Source organism: Lepus europaeus, chromosome 11, assembly GCF_033115175.1.
Source record: "Lepus europaeus isolate LE1 chromosome 11, mLepTim1.pri, whole genome shotgun sequence".
Taxonomy (NCBI): Eukaryota; Metazoa; Chordata; class Mammalia; order Lagomorpha; family Leporidae; genus Lepus; species Lepus europaeus.
Genome location: NC_084837.1, coordinates 56325219 through 56348976, shown reverse-complemented (window position 1 = coordinate 56348976; position 23758 = coordinate 56325219). Strand labels below are relative to the sequence as shown.

The following is a 23758-nucleotide window of genomic DNA, read 5'->3' as shown; positions in this document are numbered from 1 at the left end:
TATATATGATGCCTGCATTCTAGCTGGTGGCTTAACTTGCTGTGCCACAACACCTTCCACTATCATGTATTTGTTAACTGCAGACCTTCTGGAACACGAAGGTGTCACTTGATACAGAAGTATACTGTTACCTCCTTCGGTGAAGCAGTCCTGACAACAAACAATGACTAGACTCAGTGAAAATGGGTACAGGGCACCTTCTCAAACTCTACACTCCAATAACCCAGGGCTCATGGAGAGAAGACAGCACAATGATTTGAAGAGTGGAGTGAAAGAACGCCTTGGGACTCTTTTGCTACAATAGCACTCTCTCATAGAAATATAATGTAAGTCACAAATAGAATTTTCAATTTTCTAGTAGCCATACTTAAAAAGTAAAAGAAATGGATAAATTAGTATTAATTATCTATTTTACTTATTTAACCTAATATAGCCAACATATCACTTTACCATGTAATAACATTAAAAAATCACAAATGAACAATTTTGCATATTTTTTTCTTAAGTTCTGAAAAGGTTGTGTGTGTTTTACCCTTGTAGCAATTTGGATCAGCTTCCTTTTAGTTGTACAATAGCCCCATGTGGTTAGGGTATGCCATACTGGATAGCATAATTCTAGATTTTTTTTTAAACAAAAATTTAGAAGCAAAATAACATTAACAGGCTATTTCAATAGGTTTCTCACCACACATTGTTGGAAAGGTTTATAATTCCTACAATATTATTTTTAATGTTCTTAAATTTTATAACAGAAAGATAATCTTTCATTCAAATTAATCTTGTACCTTGTTTTTGGCTGACTTTGTTTTAACCATGGGTTTTTTGTTATTTCTAATGTTCTTTTTACCTTTTCTTTACTCTGTTAAAGCATAGCTGATGATATTCATTTGTAGATCTTTTCCCAAGAAGGCAGTCCTTCAGACAAGGTCCAGGAGAATAGGATTCATCTGAGTATTCCCAGGGTCTATCTTGACACTTAATGAATAGCAGACTCTGGATAAATCATCTGTGACTATACATTAAAAGGTAAACTAAGCTCAACAGTAGTGGTTCTCAACTTGGATTCCACATTGGAATCACCTGTGGAGTAAAAAAAATGCCTGGACCAGAAATGCCAGTGTTTTGTCTAGAACCTGTCTGGGATGTTGAGAATTTAAAAAATCTCTTACTACACAATAGTGTCATGAACCACTAGTTTTGGGCTTTCTTAGACTAGCTTACCATGGGTATATTGTTGCTTCCCTGAAACTATCCACTTGGCCTCTGGCCAATTCCCTTTTTCTGGACATACCATAAATTTCTTGAAAAACATATTAAAGAAGAGGTCAATATGTAATCACAAAGGGCGATTTATAACTTCCTTTTCTAAGATACCAAAGAAAATCTTCAAGGTTCTAAATCTATTCATATTTGTCTTTTTTCAACAAAAGAAATAAAATTAACAATATAAGCATTTTAACATGTCGGCTAGTTTGAAGGAAGATTTTAAGGTCATTAGAACATAGATAATACCTGATATACATACTGCAGAATTTTCCAGATATGGAATAGTAGCAATTTAAAAAACTAGAATTAAAGTACAATGAGCCTCATTTCAAGTTAATTCTATATGTATGTCAAAAGTAGATATTATTAATTGGGGATCAGTGGAGGGAAGTTTTTAATGCTTTTCTTCAAGCTATTTATACTTGTATGGTATAATATAAAGCAATCTATTTACTTTGATAAGTCATATACAAAATCCATCTAATTACAGTCACATAGTTTATGGGTTCTGGTGGTATTGCTTGCTCTCAAGATGATATTTTATTTAATGGAATATTTTATTTAATTTTATCATATGGAAGTAATGGCCAAGAGAGAACTCTGCCTTTTGGTTCAAACAAACAGTCCCTCATCATGATGGATGGGGAGACTGGAATTGAATTCTGCTAACTTATGGACTGAGAGTTTCCCTGCCAGCCCCAAGGTGAATGGGCCATACTTTGTGGATTCACTCTGCCTAAGAATCTTTGTAGATGATGTAGTACCATGTGGCCTTACTCAGTGATAGAAATAGCACATTGAGATATCCCTCAAGGCTCCTACTTGCAATTCTTCCAGTTCTAGCAAAGAAAGAAATCTCTCTCCAACCATTGTACACTTATTTTCTGTTTAATATCATAAGGTGAATTTGAGAAATTAGAATAAGAAATATCTAAAAGACATTCAACTCTTATATTCACTAACCCCAATCAACAGTCGTTTTCTACTCCTGCCCAAATTGTGGAGAAAGGAACCGAATCTGCTGAGATTTCTAAATACAAGATGGCTTGCCTTGTTATGTTCATCTACTAATGCCAAAGGACTGATAAGTACAAAGTGACTAGATGCACAACACTGACTTGACCCAATTTTCCTATCAGAAAAGAACTAGAAAATGCTATGCAGGGTTCCAGGTTGATACACTCATCAAGACACCATCCACCTGCTTTTTAAGCTAACAAATTAGAAATGCACAGCTTTATAATTCTAGGGTATACACTATTTCTCAGTTAAACATACACCAAGGATCCCCTGAAGAGACAAAACTATCCTCAAGGAGTTTACACAATCAGAAATATCATGAAAGGATTTAAAAAATTTGAACAGATTTGAAAGAAGATAGATTGATGGAGCCACTGGAGTGGCCTGCGGTCAGCCAGGATGCACAGGGCAGCAGGACTCAGAGAAAGGCTCATGGCACCAAGGGTGTTTCAGAGTAGCATGTGTGTGTGATTGGTGAGTCTTACCTTTGTGGAAGAATTCTTCTAGTTTGTCCTTGAAAGGCTGCAGATACTCCTTGGGAGACTCCTTGCACACCACCATCATCTGTTTCTCACTGGCTGCGAAGAGAAATCTAGAATTAGAATTACTGAAGAACACTTACAGCCTGAGCTTTTGTTGAGGGGCAGGCACTGTAGCATATACTTGGGTATCCATTGTGCAGACTCCTTTGTCCATCACTGTGTATCCAGATTCCAGGAGTAGATTGGGGAAGGAACAAAAAGAGAAATAATAAAGACACCAACAAAAATAATTAGTTCCTCTATACCTGTCTTCAGGAACAGAGAAAATATATCACTTTCCAGGATAGTTAAAATGGCCTGCCATTTAAAAAAAAAATTATTTATTTGAAGAGCCCTGAAAGATAGAAAGGGAGAAAAAGAGAGATCTTCCATCTGCTAGTTCATTCTCCAAATGGCTGCAACAGCCCGGGCTCAGCCAAGCAAAGGCTAGGAGCCAGGAACTCCGTCCAGGCCTCCTATGTGGAAGGCAGGGGCCCAAGCACATGGGCCGTCTTCCATTGACTATATAGGCCCATTTGCAGGAAGCTGGATTGGAAGTGGAACAGCCAGGACTTGAACTGATGCCCATATGGAATGCCAGTATTGCAGGCAGTGGCTTAACCTGCTGTACTATGATGCCAGACCCCGTGTGTTCTGCTTTTGGTCTCCCCCAAATAATGAGAAGTAAACATGGACTTAAGGGCTAATCATAGGGAATTAAGAGCACCAATTGTCTTCAGAGTCATCCTCCAAAAGTAGAGCTTGCAAAAGATTTTGCAGGGATTCCCAAGCAAACTGATGATGTCTCAGGGTGACACACACATCCAAGTAAAAGAACTAAGCCCACATTAGGAAGGACCGTGTCTGTTCTTCATGTTTCCCATTCATTTGCCCTCCTGATTAGTGGCCTACACAAACACATGGAACAGTTGCATGTGATTTACTTCAGACAGACTTATTTAAAAACTGCTTTTTTTGATAATCAGGTGTCCTAAAATAGGATAGTTCTGATTTGGCTCTGGAACAAGGTATCTCCTCAAGATTTCTAAAAGCTTGTTCCAGCTGTGGAAATGTCCAAGGGGGAAAAAGGGTTTCATTTCTCCAAAGCTAGAGCTGAGTCATGATAATTTTTGTCTGTTGACCATGGGCAGAAATTACTGATATGTCCTTGTCCAAGCGAACATATTGGAGCACTGGATTATCACCTGCAAAGAATTCATGCCATCTGATTGAAAAAAAAATAGAGAAAGGTACACCCCAGGTCTTAGATGAATTAACAAACAAAAAGATAAAGCATTTTGGAAGATTAAGGTTGGGAAACAGGTATTTACACTGAGAAATTCCTATCTAATAATTTGACATGTTCAAAATTAGCATCCTAGAACATCTACTACAGACAAAACAAAGAACATGTCAGCTTCAAAACACAGAAAATGCACTCACAAGCCCTCTGACATTAGTTATCAGATATTGTTCATTTGTAATATTGCTAACCAGACTCCTAAAGTCCTGGACTGTTCTAAAGATGAAAGCATGATTTGACAGAACCCCTTGCCATTTTCTGAGTCAAATTCAGAATAACCTGCATTAGGGTATTTAGGCATTCATCATGAGACAAGGAAGCTGGTTCATAGAAGTGTCTTGATTCAGTTGTATCTCTTGACATTGTGACTTTCTAAGAATTTTTAAGGGAACTGATGCAGAATACCTGCTATTAGTTATTCTGACAACTACTCCAATGCTAGTTAGGAAACCCTGTTCTTTGGAATACCGAGGCTAATTTATGAATCAAAACCAAAATGATGAATTTTTAAAAAAAATGATCTACCTCATTTAAAAAATAACAAATTTGGACAGATGGGAAACAAAATCCTCATTTTAAAATATTCCTGTTTGGGGCCAGCGCTGTGGTGTAGTAGGTTAAGCATCTGCCTGCGGTGCCGGTATCCCCTATGGGCACTGGTTAGAGTCCTGGCTGCTCTACTTCCAATCCAGCTCCCTGCTGATGGCCTGGGAAAGTAGTAGAAGATACTCCAAGTGCATGGGTCCCCATACCTGGAAGACCTGGAAAAGGCTCCTGGCCGGTTTCAGATCAGCACAGCTCTGACCGTTGTGGCCATTTGGGGAGTGAACCAGTGGATGGAAGACCTTTCTCTTTGTCTCTCCCTCTCTGTGTCTGTAACTCTGCCTCTCAAGTAAATAAACAAATCTTTAAAAAGAAAACATTTCTGTTGCACATTTTTAGTATTCTCTGCAAGCCTACTTGTCCTTTCTGTAGTGTAGTAACTACTAACTTCTCTGCTATTATCAATTTCCCTAGAAGATTTCTCCTAGCAGATGGACTTGTAGTCAAATGGTCAGGATGTCTTTCTAACCACTGTTTTCTTCTCAAAATAGGGGTGCTTTGGACTAGAAGGTGTCAGAGGAGAGAGAGGAAGAGGGAGAGAGAGATAGTTAGAGCTGGGATATGCTTTGGAGGTGGATAAATCAAGTCTTACTGATGCATTCCATGTAGACTTGAGGGAGAAGTAAGGATGAAGGATGAGCAATGGGTAGCTGGACGAGCCATTTGCAAACATGGGGAAGAGTATGACTGGCATGTCTTTATTCAGTTCTATTTTTTTCCAAATAGGGTGAGGCGATCAAGACTTAAATATTGAAACTTATGCAGTTTTATCTGGTCTCCATGAGTTATAGAGATCTTCCACTCAAAACAAAAAGGGGAAAGATACAAAAAAGAAAAAAAACTATTAATAAGTTTTCATTGTTAGCTCAATTAAATTGAGATTCTCAAGCCTAGGATTTAAGGGTTTATCTACCAAGGTATCTCTCAGTACTATTTCCCATATATATAATTTGTTTATTTATTTGAAAGTCAGAGTTACACAGAGAGAGAGAGAGAGAGAGGGAGAGGCAGAGAGGAAGAGAGGTCTTCCATCCACTGGTTCACTGCCCAGATGGTCTCAATGGCTGCAGCTGTGCTGGTCTGAAGCCAGGAGCCAGGAGCTTCCTCTGGACCTTCCCACGCAGGTGCAGGGGCCCAAGAACTTGGGCCATCTTCTACTGCTTTCCTAGGCCATAGCAGAGAGCTGGATTGGAAGTGGAGCAGTGGGGACATGAACTGGCACCCATATGGGATGCTGGCACTGCAGGTGGTGGCTTTACCTGCTATATACCACAGTGCCGGCCTCATCCCACATATATTTGACCAACCAAACCAAAACCATTCAATGATGTTTAATTTAATTATGTCAACCAATCTTCCCAGTTCCCTATCTTCATTCCTGTGGCTCTCTACTTTCATTCCATACATACTTTCCACTATAGCTGACAAAGGCCTGTTCATCCTCAAAGGTTTCTGAGGTGCCACAACCACTAAATGCCTTTCCATTCAAGTTTGTGCATCCTTCAAACATCTCCAGCACTTTTCGTATGGTGTATGTTTTACTTTCAACTATATTTATTTGTGTATTTATACTCATCCCTGAGCAGTCATCATTGTGTCCTCAAATTCCTCTAGAGAGATCAACGAATCTGAGCAAAGGAGCAGATTTCCTCACCTTAACTAGATTCTCCTGGGGAGGAAAGTCTAGATAAAACTAGCAGTGCAGATTCAGGCTCAGAATAGGCTTTCCAGGCATGTGATGTGACCTGCTTGTCTCTCCCTCTTTTCCTCCCCTTCCAGGAGAGGTGAGCCAAGGGCTGTACTCTCTTCATTCCTAAATATTGTGAGGTGTTCCAAGTTGATCTGAAAGAGCTTAATTTAAGAGGGGATTTCTAAAAGACCATGGCAAAATGCATTTGAAAGATCAACTCATTTGGTTGCAAAAAAATGGGATTCTCTGCATTTTTTCATAATATGCAGTTTCCATTAACTTTTTGAAGGTCTGCTGTAAAGATTAATCCCCATCTTTGCCCCGCCCCCCCAAAAAAAACCACTTCCACCTATAAAGCATAAGCAAGAGAACAAAGGTATTCTGATTGGGCAGCTCTGAGGGTAGGCCAAGAAGCTTGCCTTTGGCTAGATACACTTTGAAAGACAACTGTTTTGAAGAATAATAATTTTTTTTAAGAGCAGGTGTCTTTTTTTTTTTTTTTTTTTTTTTTTGGACAGGCAGAGTGGACAGTGAGAGAGAGAGACAGAGAGAAAGGCCTTCCTTTTTGCCGTTGGTTCACCCTCCAATGGCCGCTGTGGCCGGCGCATCTCACTGATCCAAAGCCAGGAGCCAGGTGCTTCTCCTGGTCTCCCATGCGGGTGCAGGGCCCAAGGACTTGGGCCATCCTCCACTGCCTTCCTGGGCCATAACAGAGAGCTGGCCTGGAAGAGGGGCAACCGGGATAGAATCCGGTACCTCAATCGGGACTAGAATCCAGTGTGCTGGCGCCGCAAGGTGGAGGATTAGCCTGTTAAGCCACAGTGCCGGCCAGAAGAATAGTAATTTGTCAATGAATTTTCATGACCAAATGACAAGGATATACTTCTCTGACTATATCCAACTATGATTCTGAGAAAACATGTAGCCATTTAAAGGAATACTAAAATTTCTAACTACACATATACACATATGTATATATAGTGTATAATATATACATATATAGGCACACACTATATATACATATATATGGAGAATCCTTTAACTTCGCGAGTTAACCTTCTACTACATCCAAATTCTGACAATTTCATTGACACAGAGCAAATTTTTCATGAATGTGAATAATAATTTAAGGCAAAGCACACCTGCAATTTAATAACAGGATATAATTGAAGGCATCACAATTCCCCCAAGGTCACTTGTAACTCACCAAAGCAAACCCAAAGGCAGTACTTACTTTCCCAATTACAAAAGGAAAACTTGCACTTCTACATGAAATGAAAGCATTGATCGTTACAGCTCTTCCTTCGTCCTGACTCTGGTGACACAGCCCATGGTGTGCCCATCAAACTGCTCAAGTGTTATGCGGCCAGATCATGGAGTGGTAAAGAGCTCGTGCTTTGGTAGACACCTGTCTGTGCTCAGGTGGGCTGTGGCTTGTATTTCTCATCTGCAAAATGGGAAATTCTCTCACAACACTAAATGAAAATTAAATGAAATAATGCATGCAAAGAGGGTTTGAACAATGCCTTGGCACTTGTAAGCAGGCTCATAAATATTATTTTCATGATTTAATAACATTGATTGGGAAACACGTCACAGCCAGAAGAGCAAGAGAGTCATGACTGGGGATTATTTGCTCAAGATGCTATGCACTATATTTATGGAAATACGTCACAGTGCAAATCTGTTTAGAACACAGGGATAATGATTTTACTTCTCTTGATGAAGTTCTACTACCCATTGTAAGAATTCACGGAAAAATATAGACAAACTCCTGGGGAAAGATGAAGCAAAATGTGAAACAATTCCCCTGGGCCTCTGAGCCTCATGGTTTTGAAATCAGAAACTGAAACTAGTACAAACTAGAACAGCTCCACTGCTGTGCATGGAGGTGCTCTCTGCACCCCCTTGAGCTGGGACTCCCATGTGGCCTGTTAGAATTAAATTTCTCCACACGATCAAAGGAGAGGGCTGCCCTCCAACTGTCTCTGCACAGTCGTGCGTTCCGGTGGCCAGGCAGCTTGCCTGCCCCAATTTATTAACTTAGCTTATCTGAGACACTTTATAACAGACAAATGGAAGACCTGAAGACTAATTAACGATGACAGTGGAGACTGGCAGTGCACAAAGGACAGAGGTCATGGACAAATCCATGAATGTCGTTTATCGTCCAATCAGAAGACTCATCTACAATATTCCTAGACCACCAAGGTTGTCTTAGACACAGATTGTGCCAGGAGCTTCAACATTAAAAGCTAAAAGGCACCCCAGTTTCTCACTTTCATTTTTCTCTAAAATTTTTGACGATAAAAAATGTATTAGTGCCTGAAGTTAGCTGCTAGTAAGTAATCATTGTGAGAGAGTGAGAGATCAAATATTAAAACTAATACACAATGAAATAGTAGAGACTAAAATAACAGCATTGTCATAAAAATTAGGCACTTGTGAAACACTTTAGTGGAAGAAAGATAGGATTTAAATGACTTAAGATTTTAGATGTTAGCCTGTTAACGTTATAGGTGGTTATGTATTTTTTGGTTTGGATCTCTAGTAACAAGGGAATAAAACTTATTAAGAACCACAAAAAGCATAAGTTGGTTAGAAGAATATAGAGGGAAGACCAAGATAAAACAAACAGAATAAGTGCTTGCTTTCAAACATTACAGTGAATGGGTAGAATATTATTGTATACATACATGCGAGTGCTTCAAAAGTTCATGAAAAATGGAATTAAAACATAATGTGGTCTGTCCAAGGCAAAACTTTTATATATTTATTTATGTATTTGAAACACAGAACAACAGAGATAGGAAGAGATAGAAATCGCCCACTTGCTGGGTCATTCCCCAAATGGCCATGACAGTTCAGTGCTGGGCCAGGCCAAAGGCAGAATCTCAAAACTCCAACCAGTCTCCCAAGTATTTTCTGATGCCTTCCCCATCATATTAGTAGGGATTTGGATTGGAAGTGGAGCAGCTGTGATTTGAACCTGCACTTCAGTATAGGATGCCTCTGATATGGGATGCTGGGGTGGCAACTGGAGGCCTCACACACTGCAACACAACACTGGCCATCTCCAAGAACTTCCCAAAGCCCCCCTATATTTTGGTTTTCATTCATGATTCCTGGTTCATAACTCCCTCCCTCAGGTAGGTCAAAAGAACTTAGACAGTAGATCTTAACACCCTCCTTACTTCAGAAGAATCCTATCCCATAAGAAAACAGAAAGCAGAATCATCTGAACAAACAGGACTTCCTGGGGATCCTTACTCAATCTCTTAGTGATCACACCCATGCAATGAAAATCTCTACAAAAACTCAGAAGGACAAGGTTTGAAGAACTTTGGGGCACTTGAACATATGGAGATTCCTGGAAGGTGGCATGACTGGAGAAGGTAGGAGAGCTCCATGCGCTTTTTGTATACCTTCCCTTATGCATAATGTTATCTGTGTATTCTTTAACATCCTTTTAAATAACCCAGGAAATGTAAGCAAATGTTTCCCTGAGTTCCTTGAATGCTCAAGCAAATTAATCAAACTCAGGGAGAGGGTGGTGAGAACCTTGATGATTCAGAACCCAGCTGGTCAGAGCACAGGCAAAACACCTGGGGCATGCAATGAACACCTGAAGTTGATGGGGGCTGTGAAAGGGTGTCATGGAGACTGAACTCCCAGTTTATGGGATCTGATGCTAACTGCAGGTAGACAGTATGAAAATGGAATTGAGTTACAGGACACCTACTGGTACCCACTATTGCAGCATTGCTACTTGCAAGTGGAGGGACACTGTCACACCTTTTGAGGTCATAGGAGCCTTCTATGTTGGTTTCATGATAGCAGAAGGAAATGGGTTGGTTTTTCCAATACACACGATGGGTCACTGACAAAAATTTCTTAATGACTATGACACACAGTCATGATTGCTTCTAGGATATTGTGTGCAAACACGTGAATAAATTATTTTTATATTCACTCAATTATGATCTCTTTAGGAGTATCATAGCACATCCTGTTTTTTTTAAAGGGATTTATTTACCTGAAAGAGCAACAGAGAGGGGGAGAGAGAGAAACAGATAGGGAGAGTAAGAGAGAGAGAGAGATCTCCCATCTGTTGGTTCACTCTTCAAATGGCCACAACAGCCAGGTCTAGGCTAGGCCAAAGCCATGAGCCATGAACTCTGTCCTGGTCTCCTACATGGGCGGCAGGGGCTCAAGTACTTGGGTCATCTTCCATTGCAGGAAGCTGGATTGGAAGCAGTGCCAAACCTGCACTCCAATATGGAATATCATGTGGCAAGTGTCAACCTAACCTGCTGTGCCATAATACCAGCCCCTGCACTATGTATTTTTGAAGGACATGTAGAACAGACCACTTAATGGGGAAATTTCAAGTTGAAGTAAGTCAAGAACAAATGACAGAGGCTTCAAATAAAAAGGACATATTTCATGTTTTGGGGTTCCAATGCTAAATACCAACAGAATTTTAAGTCTTGGCATGGTAAAGATTAGTGAATGGTATTATGAGAAATTCCAGGGTGGTGATGGATGAGTGGGGGCATACAAGAAAAATCTATTCCATGAGAGATCTACATAGATAAGATCATGGAAGGCACTGCTAGATCCATTTTCTGCTAAACATCCATCCAAAGTCCAAACTTCTGAGGTCAAATTAGAAAACTGTGCATTAATGACCCATAAGTGGACAACCTATATGTAACCAAAGGCATTTTCTTTCTTTAACTTTGGTTTGAGGATTCAGCAGACATCACTTCCAAATTATTCCTCCCAATGACTCTGCTCAACTAAAGACAAGAATATGCATTTAAAGTGGTCATAAAACTTTAAAGGGAAGTTAAAACACTTGCCTCAGACACATGGGACCTGGGCCAGTTTGCTGCCTCAGAATACTGTAGATACACAACAGGATGCAGACATGCAAATGCTGCCGTTTGTCTGCACTTCTACAGGGTCTATGTCTTTTAAGCCAAATGGAATATTAGTCTAAGTGAAAAGAGCTTTGATATATTCCATGTAGTGGAAACAACCCAAACATCCATCAACTGATGAAAGGGCAGTTAAAATGTACTTCCTGTGGAATACTATTTGGCCATCAAAATGAATGAAGTGTGATACATACTACAGCATGGATTAACCTTGATGACATGCTAAGTGAAAGAAGCCAGTCACAAAGGACTACATACTGCATGACTTGGACTTAATGAAATGCCTGGAACAGGCAAATCTGTAGAGAAAAAGTAGATTAGTAGTTGTCAAGGGCTGGGCAGAGAAGAGGGAATCATAGAGGGATTATGGCTGATGACTAAAGGGTATGAGGCTTCCTTTTAGAGTATGAAAACTTTCTAAGTTGGATTGTAATGATGGTTACACAACTCTGAAATACCAAAAGCCATCGAATTGTATACTTTGAATGGGTATGGCATGTATTTTTACCTGAATAAAGCTGTTTTTAAAAAGCTAACTAAAAACTCAGCCTAAAATAAACTACAATGAATAGATAAATGAGGAATGTTCCATTTTTACCTACAAGATAAAGTAAGCTTTAACATCTCTGGTGCAATGATGTCTTCATTATGACATACACAAGATAAGTGATCTGAAATGGAGTTCGGGATGCACATATCCTTGAGAAATCAAATATAACTAGTCTATTTTTAAAAGATAGCAGTAAATATCACCAACGTAAAACACCTACCAAAAATAGACTTGACAAAATAAATAGCAGATATTTAAATCAGAAGTTTGCTAACTTTTAAGAAAATAAAATATGGGCTTTGATACATTCTTAAATGTGGAACATAGCTATGCATATATCTATATATATTTATATATACATATTGCCAATATATGTATATATTTACATATATTGAATCATAAGAGAAATGTCCTCTTCAAACTATTCTTAGGCTGAAGTTGCATCTACTTATTCTTAAGTTTTCCATATACTTTTCTGGGTGGGAAAGTAATTTAATACCTCTTGCATGCTGAATTTTCTCACATATAAAATCTTGTGAAGAGTAAAACATACAAGAAAAGGTATTTCATATATTGAACAGTAAAATGCTACCCCAAATATTCTTTATCCATTTAAAATATTCAAAGAGTAGAAAGCCTGGCTAGATATCATATGGTACATGGCTTTATTCTTTTAGTCTTTTCCAAGAACAGCTAAACAATAACAACTCTACAAATTCTTTCAATAACTGAAATTCCTAATATTTATATGTTTAATAAACAAATCATTATGTTATAAATGGGCTTTCACGGCCAAATCATCTTTAAAATTTTGCCAACACTCATTCTCTGACCCATTGAAAATTACTTCACCCCCATTATGACACTGAAGAAAAACACTTAAGTCATTATTAACCCCTCTTATGGCTGATACCATTTTTGTGTTACCTCCTCTGAGTTGATTGTCCAGTAAGATGATACTCTGTTGGCCACTTTTCCTTCCTTGAAATACTGTGCCCCTTAGTTTCTCTTGCTCCATTCTGGGTTTTCCTCCTGTGTCCGACTGCTCTTGCTCCCCTACACACTCATCTTCCTGTATCCCGTCATTACATGTGTGGTCCTTGAGAGTATGGCACAACTCTTCTTTGATCTCATGCTATGGTTTGTCTGTCTGTCTCTCTCCCTTTCTAGACAATCTCATTCAGATAAACATTTCATTTACTATCACTAGGATGTGACTCCCAAGTGTATATGTCTGGCTGTAGTCTCACCTCCTATAGAGCTCTTGAATTCACTGGTCCCCTCCAGACTTCTCTAGTACTTTCCTAACTGTTCTACCCAGAAAACCCTTGCCTCCTTCTGATTTGTTCTCCAAACTGGACTCAAAGTGACCCTTTTAAAATATGGCTATGCCAGTCTCCTGCTTAAATGCACCAGGGCTTCCAATACTTTTAGAGACTGTCCTTGATTCCTGTAACCAGTCTGTGAAGCACTGCATGAGCTGGTTCCTCTCTGCCTCCTCCCCGCCTTATCTCATCCCACCTTACCAGAATTGCCCCCTCTCTTAGTTCCTCAAATATGCTCAATTCCTTTCCACCATTACAGTGTTCTTCTATCACAACATCCACCTCTACCTCCCTGTAACTAGGGCCTAATTAGTGGTCAATCAACGTTTTGACCTCAGCTCAAAAGCTTTGCATTGGAACGTTTTTTTTGACCCTCTATTCAACACTAGTAAGGGCTCCTCTGTTACAAAGTCCTAGCACTGTATACTTTCCTTCTTGTAATTATAGTATAATTTTCGTGATTAGCTGATCATCTCCCCCATTATATTTTCCTCACTATTATCTCCAGCATCTACTATGTCTAGCCCATAGAAGATGGTTAATGAATGTTTGCTAAATACATGAATGCTATCAAATAAGGAGAGATTGATAAGGATCAGAAGAGACAGGAACAACTAAATTGGCGAAAAGTGGCCTCTGGGGCCTCTCCACTGCCTTCAGTAAAACCTCCTGAGCTCACAACACTTCATATTGTGAGTGTGAATACCAAAGGTGGAGGTAAATTTTATACTGAGTTTGGACCTAGTGCAGAACACAGAAGCCTCACAAAGAGGCAGAAGTACTCCCATATACCACCAATATCCTTTCTGTCAAATCTTATAGGTAGCTTTGTTTTTTGGCTATGGGATTTTGGAGTAAATTGTTCTTAGGTCACAGAACTTAGGATGATTTCTATTTGTACTCACAGATCTCTCTCTCTCTCTATCTCACACACACACACACACATACACTATATATATATATATATATATATATATATATATATATATATATATAAAAGAAAACATCCTCTAGGCCTCCACTCTGACCAAGTGCAGTATTGACATAGCTCTCTAGACAGTGGGCACATTTCCCCAGAGGAACAATGTGTAGAAACAAACCTATCAGGAAGCTTGAGCTGAGGGAAATCCCATGATTCTGATTCACTCCACCAAGGGAGTCTGCTCAAGATCAAATTCACCTTAATATCCCATGATCATGAGCATATTCCATGAAAAGATCTAAACAGAAGTGACAGGGCCAAGTGAGGACATGCAGCATGCTGTTGGACTTTTGGAAAGACTTGCAAGGCCAGGCCACCAACTGCAGTCTCTGCGTGGAATTATCTTAAGCACCATTCATTCAAAGATCCTTCCTATCAAACATCATAGCAGAGTCAGAATTTTCATTCTGATTATCTGGTTGTGGACATAGCCCTGATCGGAGAGACATTTACAGGAAAAATATTCATTAATCACCTACCCATGACTGGGTCTAAATATTGATTCACTGGGCATGATTTGATTTATTGGGTTATAAGCAATCCAGTCTTCTATTCAACAAGCATCCCTTCCACTGGTCTCCATGAAAATCACTACCTTCCCTTGTACTCAAGATGGTCACTCTGGATGATCTAGTTAGAAATGCATATATGAAGAATCTTCAAAAAGTTCACTGAAATGCCTATTATGAAAGAACTATGTATGTTTCAAACACTTTTTGCATCAAAATATACTTATCTTTCCCATGTGGGAGACCCAGATAGAGTTCTTGGCTCCTGGCTTCAGCTTGGTCAAGACCTGACTGTTGGAACCATTTAAGGAGAGAACCAGCAAATGGAATTTCTCTGTCTCCCACTGTCTGTCTGTCTCTTTTTCCCTCTTATTCTCCATCACCTTATCTTTCAAATAAATAAACATTATTTTTAAATAAACTTATCTTTAAATTCAATTTCCATGAACTTTTTGAAATACTCTCATATATTAGTTAAAAAAGAGAATATTAGGGGCCGGCTCCGTGGCACAGTAGGTTAATCCTCCACCTGTGGTGCCGGCATCCCATATGGACGCCAGTTCTAGACCCAGCTGCCCCTCTTCCTATCCAGTGCTCTGCTATGGCCTGGGAAAGCAGTAGAAGATTACCCAAGTCCTTGGGCCCTTGCACCCACGTGGGAGACCACGTGGGAGCACCTGGCTCCTGGCTTCGGATTGGCGCAGCTCTGGCCATTGCAGCCATCTGGGGAGTGAACCAATGGATCGAAGACTTTCTCTCTGTCTCCCCCTCTCACTGTCTGTAATTCTACCTCTCAAATAAATAAATAAATAAAATCTTTTAAAAAAAGAACAAAAAAGAGAACATTAGCAAGTAGAATTCATTAACACCTTAGCTTAAATGTATTTCTAAGACTACTTTGGAAAGGTAAGAGATTTCAACAAAGCTAGGAAAGTTTTTATTTATTTTCCTTTCATTTTACTTGAAAGGTAGAAACAGACACACAGAAATATTCTTTCTGCTAATTTACTTCCCTAAGGGCTACAACAGTTGGCACTAGGCCAGGCCAAAGCTAGGAGCCTGGATCTCAATATGTATGTCCCATGTGAGTAGCAGAGATCACCCAGGCTGTGCATTAGCAGGAAGCTAGAATCAGAAGTGGAGCTGGGACCTGAACCCAGGTACATTGATATGGGATGTAGGTATCTCAAGTGGCATCTTAACCGATGTACCAAATGCCCATCTGGAAGATTTTTATTACAATGGAAGAAAAAGGCATACTCAGAAAGGCTCTTACCTCTAGATAGACTGTATAATAGGAAGCCTTAGGCATGCAACCCCAAGTATGAAGTTTGTGGGTATCTAAAGGGGAAGGGAACTCATTTTGTGGAGAACAGCAATTAACTTCCAAAAAGTATTATGAAGATAACATATACACATAAGAAATCTGAAAAACACTTAAAAAATAGTAGGAAAAGAAAGCAGTCAAGTCACTGTGACCATAACAAAGCCACCAGTGTTTTTTCCATTGTTTGGATTTCTGCATCATCATGGTCCTTGCCACATCATAGTCTCATAGGAGCTGCCTTTTATGCCACTCTTTATATACTTATATTTGATAAATAAATTTTATACTTTGATTCTTTGCATTAACATATCATGCACACTTTCTCATATTATTTTTTAAAAAAAACCACAAATTATGTTTAATAGCCATATAAGTTTTTCAAGCAGATATACCACAGATCACTTAATACTTCTGTTGTAGTTGGGTGTGAAGCCCTTTCTACATTATTCCCATGGTGACTGAGGCTTTCAGTCATGTCTGCGTACATCAAACTTAAGCTGAGTTTAAGACTACTTCTTTAGGATAGACAGGAGATGTGAGATTATGGATAAATTAAGAGAAACCTTTTTAGAATTCTCGATCTATGGTGGTTCACTGCTTCAGTACAAGAAGAGGTTGTACTACAATGGGAGAGATGAAGGGGAAAACTAGGTCTTCTATATTGCTTTGCAAAGACGGCTGGTTCCACAGGAGCTACAACTTTGTCTGCCACTGCAGTACTCTTACAGGGGCTTTTGATGCATTTGAACTGATGGAACAATGGAAAGCAGAGAAATGAGCATTCATCCACTGAAGAGTATAATCAAATACACATGATAAGCACCAATAGCTAGAAGTTGATACAAAACAATCTGGGATTAAGCACAGCATCAGACCAGGCATGAGACCAATGCACTAAAGCTGTTGACTTTGAAAGGCCCTAATGGGTTCTATTTGATTTAAATGTAAATAACAAGTTTCATGTATTTCACATATACAGATTTAGGGTTACATTATTGTTAATACCATAAGAGCACTCTGAATTTGTGGGATGTGCACAAGCAAATTTATGACAAAAATTTACATGATTTTGAAAATACACATTTATATAACTATAAGCATACATGATTTCAAGATGCTCATACCTGCTGATCAACAATATTCAAATAATCATTTGCACACATGGTCCTGTTTCTAGCCATTTGTGAAGAACTGAGAGGGTCGACATTGAGTATAAGCACTCCGCATTAGTGGAAATCAGAGGGTAAAGCTGGAAGGTTGCTGGGGGCATCAGCAAAGGCAGGGAAGGCTCTGTTGGGTAGAATACCTCATTCCCACAGAAATCAACTGTATGCTCCACATAAAGCACACATCTTGCCCACTGTTCACATCAGGAAAATGGTTTTCCCATAGGAATTTTTTTATTTTTCTTTACTTCAAGGGAATGCTTTAATAGCACATATTCTCTGGAGCCAAAGCAGTTTTTACTGGAAATTAGCTACTGATTCTCTCACACAGAAATCTTCAAGGCAATAGGCCTGCCTCCTTATGATTCAAGTAAGCCAGAAAGAGGAAGAAGAGGCATGCTGATCCTAGGACTACTTCCCTTCCAGCAGTGCAACAGCTGGCTACCAAGAGGCTAGTGATTAAGACACATAAGCCTATTAGCAAAAAGCAACCTGTTTCTACATTGCTCAGCCAAGACAGCTGCAAGCCTTCCATGGTTTTTCTGACCTCTGAGCCCATGTTCCCATTTCAGCCCTTGCTGCTTAGTCACATTCACTGGAAATTGTTTACATCCAAATGACCTATGAGGAAATGCAGGAGAAGGGATGGAAACGCATAAGGAGAAGAGAGAAAAGAAAAGTGTGGAAAGCGATTTTTTAAAACACATAACCTGAACCCGTGGATGGAGTCTGGTATTGAGTCTTGGCTATAGCAATTGCTGGCAAACTGTCATGCTGGCAACTACGGCTAATCAATTTGCCACTGTCTTCAGATTTAATGCAATATTTGGCTCAGACATTTAAAAAAGAAACCCTCTATTCCAGCTAAAATATTTACACAGTCCTATGTGTCTCACTTAATGCCTGTTAAGCAATCGTCTTTTAAAACTTCGCAGACACTTGTAAATCTGTCAGGAGAATTGTGGCCTATAAACAAGGCTTCATATAAAGAGGGCTGCATTGTCAATTTGCTAGGAGTCAGGATTTCTTAAGATGTGTTTGCAAATAAAGTTGATGATCAGAAATAGTTTAGAGTGGGTAACAGAGTGGCCACTAGTCTCGCTTGTTGGATGCTGGTGGTGGCATTGACGGGAAGCCTCCAGACACTGAGCGTGGCTGTTTAAAGCTGGGCTCTCCTGTAAACCTGTCATTGATCCTACCTCTCTCCTGAGTTATGGCTCAGGGAAAGTTACTGGTCCAGCTGCCCATGGTAGGCTGCATCTCTGGGCCTGTCAGGTTACAGAAGATGAGTTGGTAAAGTCTTTAACAGGAGGCTCCCATATGGACAAATGCAATGTTATGTGTTAGGAAGCCTGGTTAGAGGAAAGGGAAAGTTCTGAGCAGAGTTTTTGCTGGGAAGAACAAGATAGCAGAAGTAAGGATAAGCAGATTCCCCTGAGAGAGCTTAGAGATGAGAGATTCTGAAATGCCTATTAAACTCTCTAACATCTTTAACCCTAAAGTTAATGAGCCCAAGCAATAAAATTTAAAGGCAAAGGAAGCTCATCCAAGCTATCTCCTGCTGGCCTGCAGAGCCCTAGGAACTTGTCTGTGTTTAAAATGAGTCAGGTACTTGTGGTTATACCTGAGCAAAATATTCAATCATTTAATTACTCCTAGTAGTTGAGCTGCCTTTCTATTTTTACTTAATTTCCTCAAGGAATATGCTATTGATTATGAGTTAAATTAAGTTTATAACAGGTTTAAAATAAAGCAAAAATGTAATAGAAGTGTTCTTCAAAATGTTCCTAGAAAAATGGAATTAAAAGATAAATTCATTTTGGTCAACCAAGTTTTGAAACTGGTGCATAGCTCTTACATAATACAGTTTCCACAAACTTTTTATATTAAATGTACTCAACTATTAAAAAACTCGGCCCCAGCTTAAAACATGTGATGGGGGTGGGGGGTTGAGGGTCTGGGCAGTTGTGACCTGAATTGATAAAAAATAGTGATTTGTAAATCCAGAGTATGCAAGGTAGCAAATATTCATTGGTTCTCTGTAGGGGAGCACATGCTGGGAAGGGTTTGCAAACATTTCTGTGACTCTGCAGAACAGCTGGAGAGTAGACACCTTAGCTTTCCCTCATCGCTGTTCTCATACACAGTCTGATTCCTGCTCCTGGCAGAAGAGAAACCAGAAGAGTAAGCAGGAAAAAGCTTCTTCCCTAAAAATGGAGGGTAATACTGGCTCTTCAAATATGTTTATAAATGACTTGATAGTTCAGTGAGTTTATTTAAAATTAGCAGTTAACTCAGTGCCTGGAATAAATATTTGCTGAACAAATAAACTGATTGGAAAAGCCAGACATTGTCCTCCTCCTATTCTGCAGATCTCCCTTGCTCTTTCTCTATCCCTTTTCTTCTGATACCCAGAAATTAAATGATGTTTTCAAAGGCCATCAAAATGGTCCAGAGAAACAATTTAAAAATGCAGTCAAATTAGCTATTTTAGTGCATTTCCCTTGGGTGTTCCCTACTTCTGTTTATTAGAACACAGGGCAAGTACCTGTTTCCATGGTGCCTGGTCATCCATGCTGACTTGGACACACTGCCATTTATCTCTGTCCAATAATTCCTTGAAAACTATACTGAGTTCTCAACCCGAAAGATCAAATGCCAACAGCCCTTAAATGGCCAAGGGTGTCTTAGACCTCAGCCTGCTTTGTGCTGTCTCGTTCTATTACTCCCAAGAACCCTGTGTGCTCGGTCCTGGTGTTGTCTACCTGTTTAGGTGAGGAGAAGCAGTAAGGTCACACCGACTGCAAGCATCTGAGTTAGAATCCAAACTCCCGGGCTTTGTGCTGTTCTGTTCCCTTCCCTGTACCACTTACAGGGAAGTTCTAGAAGAAAATGTAGGGTGCTGATGAAAGTGATTTGTAAACTGTACAGAGTAGGCAAATGTAAGCTACAAATTATCAAGTATCACCAGAAGGACCAAGTCTTCCTTTCAAACAGAAAAAGAGAAGGCATAACAAGAGGTTCAGTTATTAAAGGGTATAGCACAGATCTGAAGCAGAGCCACCATTTCCCAGGAAGGCTATTCTTTCTATGGGTACCTAAAAGGTACTCCACTGCCCCCATACACCTCAGAGACACCCTGAAGCCAAGAACTTTGGGAGAGAATCCAGGAGAGATAAAGGGCACTGTCAAAAAACACCAATCCCCTATGTGGGGACTAACGAGCTCTCCCTCTAATTTCACTCATTTGCATGCCTGATATGAAAAGAATCCATTTCTGGATTGCAAATCTTCCACAAAATTCAAGACACACAATTTACTTGAGCAGAAAAATATTTTGATATTCACCAAACCACCCACAAATCTATTTCTGTGAGCAGAATGTTTTATAAGTTTATGGTACCACAGCCTGAACACTGGCTTGGCAATCAGACTGTTCTCTGGGAATCTGGCCATTCTGTTCCCTTCTCAAAATGCTTTTCTCAACCACACAGGCCTGTCCTACTCTCTCCAGAGTACAGAGCTCTATACACAAGTATCACCACTATAACCACTTCAATTATTTCTTTTTTTTTGAATGGGAAATATCAGACTCTGTTAATAAGCTTGTCAAATTAATGTTACCTTCCATTTCTCCTATCTGATTCCAATGGCTAAAAGCTTGAAGCCGAAGGTTGGTGATTCTAGTTTGCCACAGTTGAGTATAATCCTTAACAAGAGCAGTTGTGTTGGGGCTGGCACTGTAGCGTGGTGGGTTAATCAGCCATTTGAAGCACTGGCATCCTATGTGGGCAACAGTTCAAGTCCTGGCTGCTCCACTTCTGATCCAGCTCCCTGCTGGTGTGCCTGGGAAAGCAGCGGAAGATGGCCCAAGTGCATGGGTCCCTGTAACCACGTTGGAGACCTGGATGAAGCTCTTGGATCCTGGCTTCAACCTGGCCATTGAGCCATTCGGGGAGTGAACCAGTGGATAGAAGATATCTCTCTTTATATATCTGTCTCTCCCTCTCTCTCTGTAATTCTGACTTTCAGATAAATAAATAAATCTTTCACAATAAAATTTAAGAAGAGCAGTTGTGTTGTTTCCAAATCAATATATGCAGTTTTTTTGTTGTAGGTACATAATTTAATTACTTAATGGTAAACTGTCCTACTTTCTCCAAAGCACAGAGCTCTATACACAAGTATACAAGACTCTGAAAAAGCACTATTTTTATAAAATTAAATAAAATAACCTGAAGTATTGTTGTTAAATATAGGTATTAGATATTAGTGGAAATAGGAGAGATAGCAACTGAACCCACTGAGGTATGTAGGATTGGATCCTAGGACAGAAAGAAGACGAACATGGGAAAATTGGTGACATCCAAATAAAAACACAAGTTGAGGTGACAGAAACGTATCAATGCCAGTTTCTTAGTTATGACAAATATAATACAACAATAAAAGATGTTAATGGGAAAACTGGCCAATGGTTAAATGAGGACTCTCATACAATCTTTGCAATTTTTCTGCAAATTTCAAGTTTTTCTAATACACTAGGAAAAAAGATACAGGCAAGACATTTTTAAAAGAGCAGAAACAGAAATTATTTCCATAATATCTGGAAATAGTCTATAGTGATCTTTACAAAACTCGTTATTTCACTTTAAAAATACAAAAAAAATACATAGACGATTTATGGATATGGAATATGTAGAGAAGACTTGCAGGACTCTCCTCAAAAGATCCATAATTTAAGAAAAGACCTCATTCCTGCATCAGAAGACAGCTACATCATGCTATATTTTGCTTATTTTTAATTAAAAGGTTAAGGGATACAAGAATCATTTTCTATGACTCTTAATTTTAACCAACTTTTTTCATTAACTGACCACACTGGATAAGAGTTTACTCTATAAAGATTACATTTAGATAGCATCAACACAAGAATTTTTCAAGGTATGGATTAACTCAAGAGCAGATCTTTAAGTCATTCACAATCATTCACAAATAGAGTATATGAAGTCCAATCCTGATAGAATTTTAAGATGTTCTAATTAACAAAATCTAGGAGAAATCCAATAACCCTTACTAAATAAGGAGAACTGCAGGATATATGAAAATACCACAGCAACAATAATCTTTGAAATTGAGTGTTAGAATGTACCTTCAAAATCACCTAGCAAACTACCCTCCTGCTGGTAACCACTCTATTTATTTAAAATACATACTGTCTTCCAAAAAGCAGTGGGTGAATATACTACCTTTCCTGGCCATCAATTTTCCCTTCCAATAGCTTTAAGATCTATTTCCCTAAAGCTTCTACCTACTGATGCTCATTTGACATCTTTGACTATAAGGAAGTAATTGAATTTCTAACACAAAAGCCAGCAGTTACTGCAAAGATTCTGAAGCAGATACAAATTCATTGGGTTGGAACACAAAGATGGCCAACATGGCTGGAGTTTAGACTTGAAGGGTAGAAGCTGTCAAGTCATATAGAACTTGGAGGGCATGGCTTTGTGGTTGGATTTGATTCTAAAAACAATGGACATGAACATAACCTCTCTGGAGGGTAGAGACTTGATGGGTAAGGGTGGAAGCAGGAAAACCTGTTAGAATTCTATCGCTGGGGCTGGCTCTGGGACACAGCGGGTTAAAGCCCCAGACTGAAGCACCGGCATCCCATATGGGTGCTGGTTCTAGTCCTGGCTGCTCCTCTTCCGATCCAGCACCCTGCTATTGCCTGGGAATGCAGTAGAAGATGGCCCAAGTCTTTGGACCCCGGCACCTATGTGGGAGACCTGGAAGAAGCTCCTGGCTCCTGACTTTGGATTGGCTCAGTGCCAGCTGTTGTGGCCATTTGAGGAGTGAACCAGCTGAGAGAAGACCTCTCTCTCAGTCTCTCTCTCTGTAACTCTGTATTTCAAATAAATAAAAATAAAACTTTAAAAAGAAAAAAATATATTGTCACATGTTTGGACTAGAAACAGAGTGGCATCAGAGAAAAATGAACTGACTCAAGACATGTCTTGAAGGTAGAGTTGACGGGACTTGCTGAAGGACTAGATGTCAGACACAAGGGCAAAAAGGGGGAATGAGTTTGTAAGAACTACACATTTCACTTTTACTCTACTATAGAATTTCCTGTATTTGGTCCTGGAAAATCTTCTTAAACCATCAATGGAGCAGGTAATAACACCCCATTATTATAGGAGGCCTCCGAGAAGGGTGTTGGGAGGGACTAAACTACCTGGAAAGAGTTACACAGCTTGTGAAGCAAGCATTTGAATTCAAGACTTTTGAGTCAGACTTTTCCTTGATAGTTATTATTTCAATGTTTTATGTTTTTTGTCAATGAGAAAAAGCAAACAAAACGAATTCTATTAACCACGTTGACTTAGAAAATGAGGGCAGAAATAGAGTACAAACTGAGAGGCGGAAGCCAGGACAACATAACTCATCCTTCCCACCTAGAGATGTCACAACCATGGCTTCAAAGGAAAACACAAACTTCTTTCATTAATTAAACAGATGAATCAAATTTCAGTTTCCATATCCTCTCTCTTTT

The 23758-nt window shown here is 39.4% G+C and overlaps 1 protein-coding gene across 3 annotated transcripts in view; it reads right to left on the bottom strand.

Annotated features, from left to right (window-relative positions):
* Window positions 1-23758, bottom strand: part of FMN1 (formin 1) — a 433901-nt gene that overhangs the window by 105717 nt on the left and 304426 nt on the right. For all 3 annotated transcript variants that reach the window (XM_062205569.1, XM_062205570.1, XM_062205572.1), the window contains one exon: window positions 2772-2864. In XM_062205569.1, coding sequence (XP_062061553.1) covers window positions 2772-2864 — 93 coding nt within the window. The remainder of the gene's footprint in view (window positions 1-2771; window positions 2865-23758) is intronic.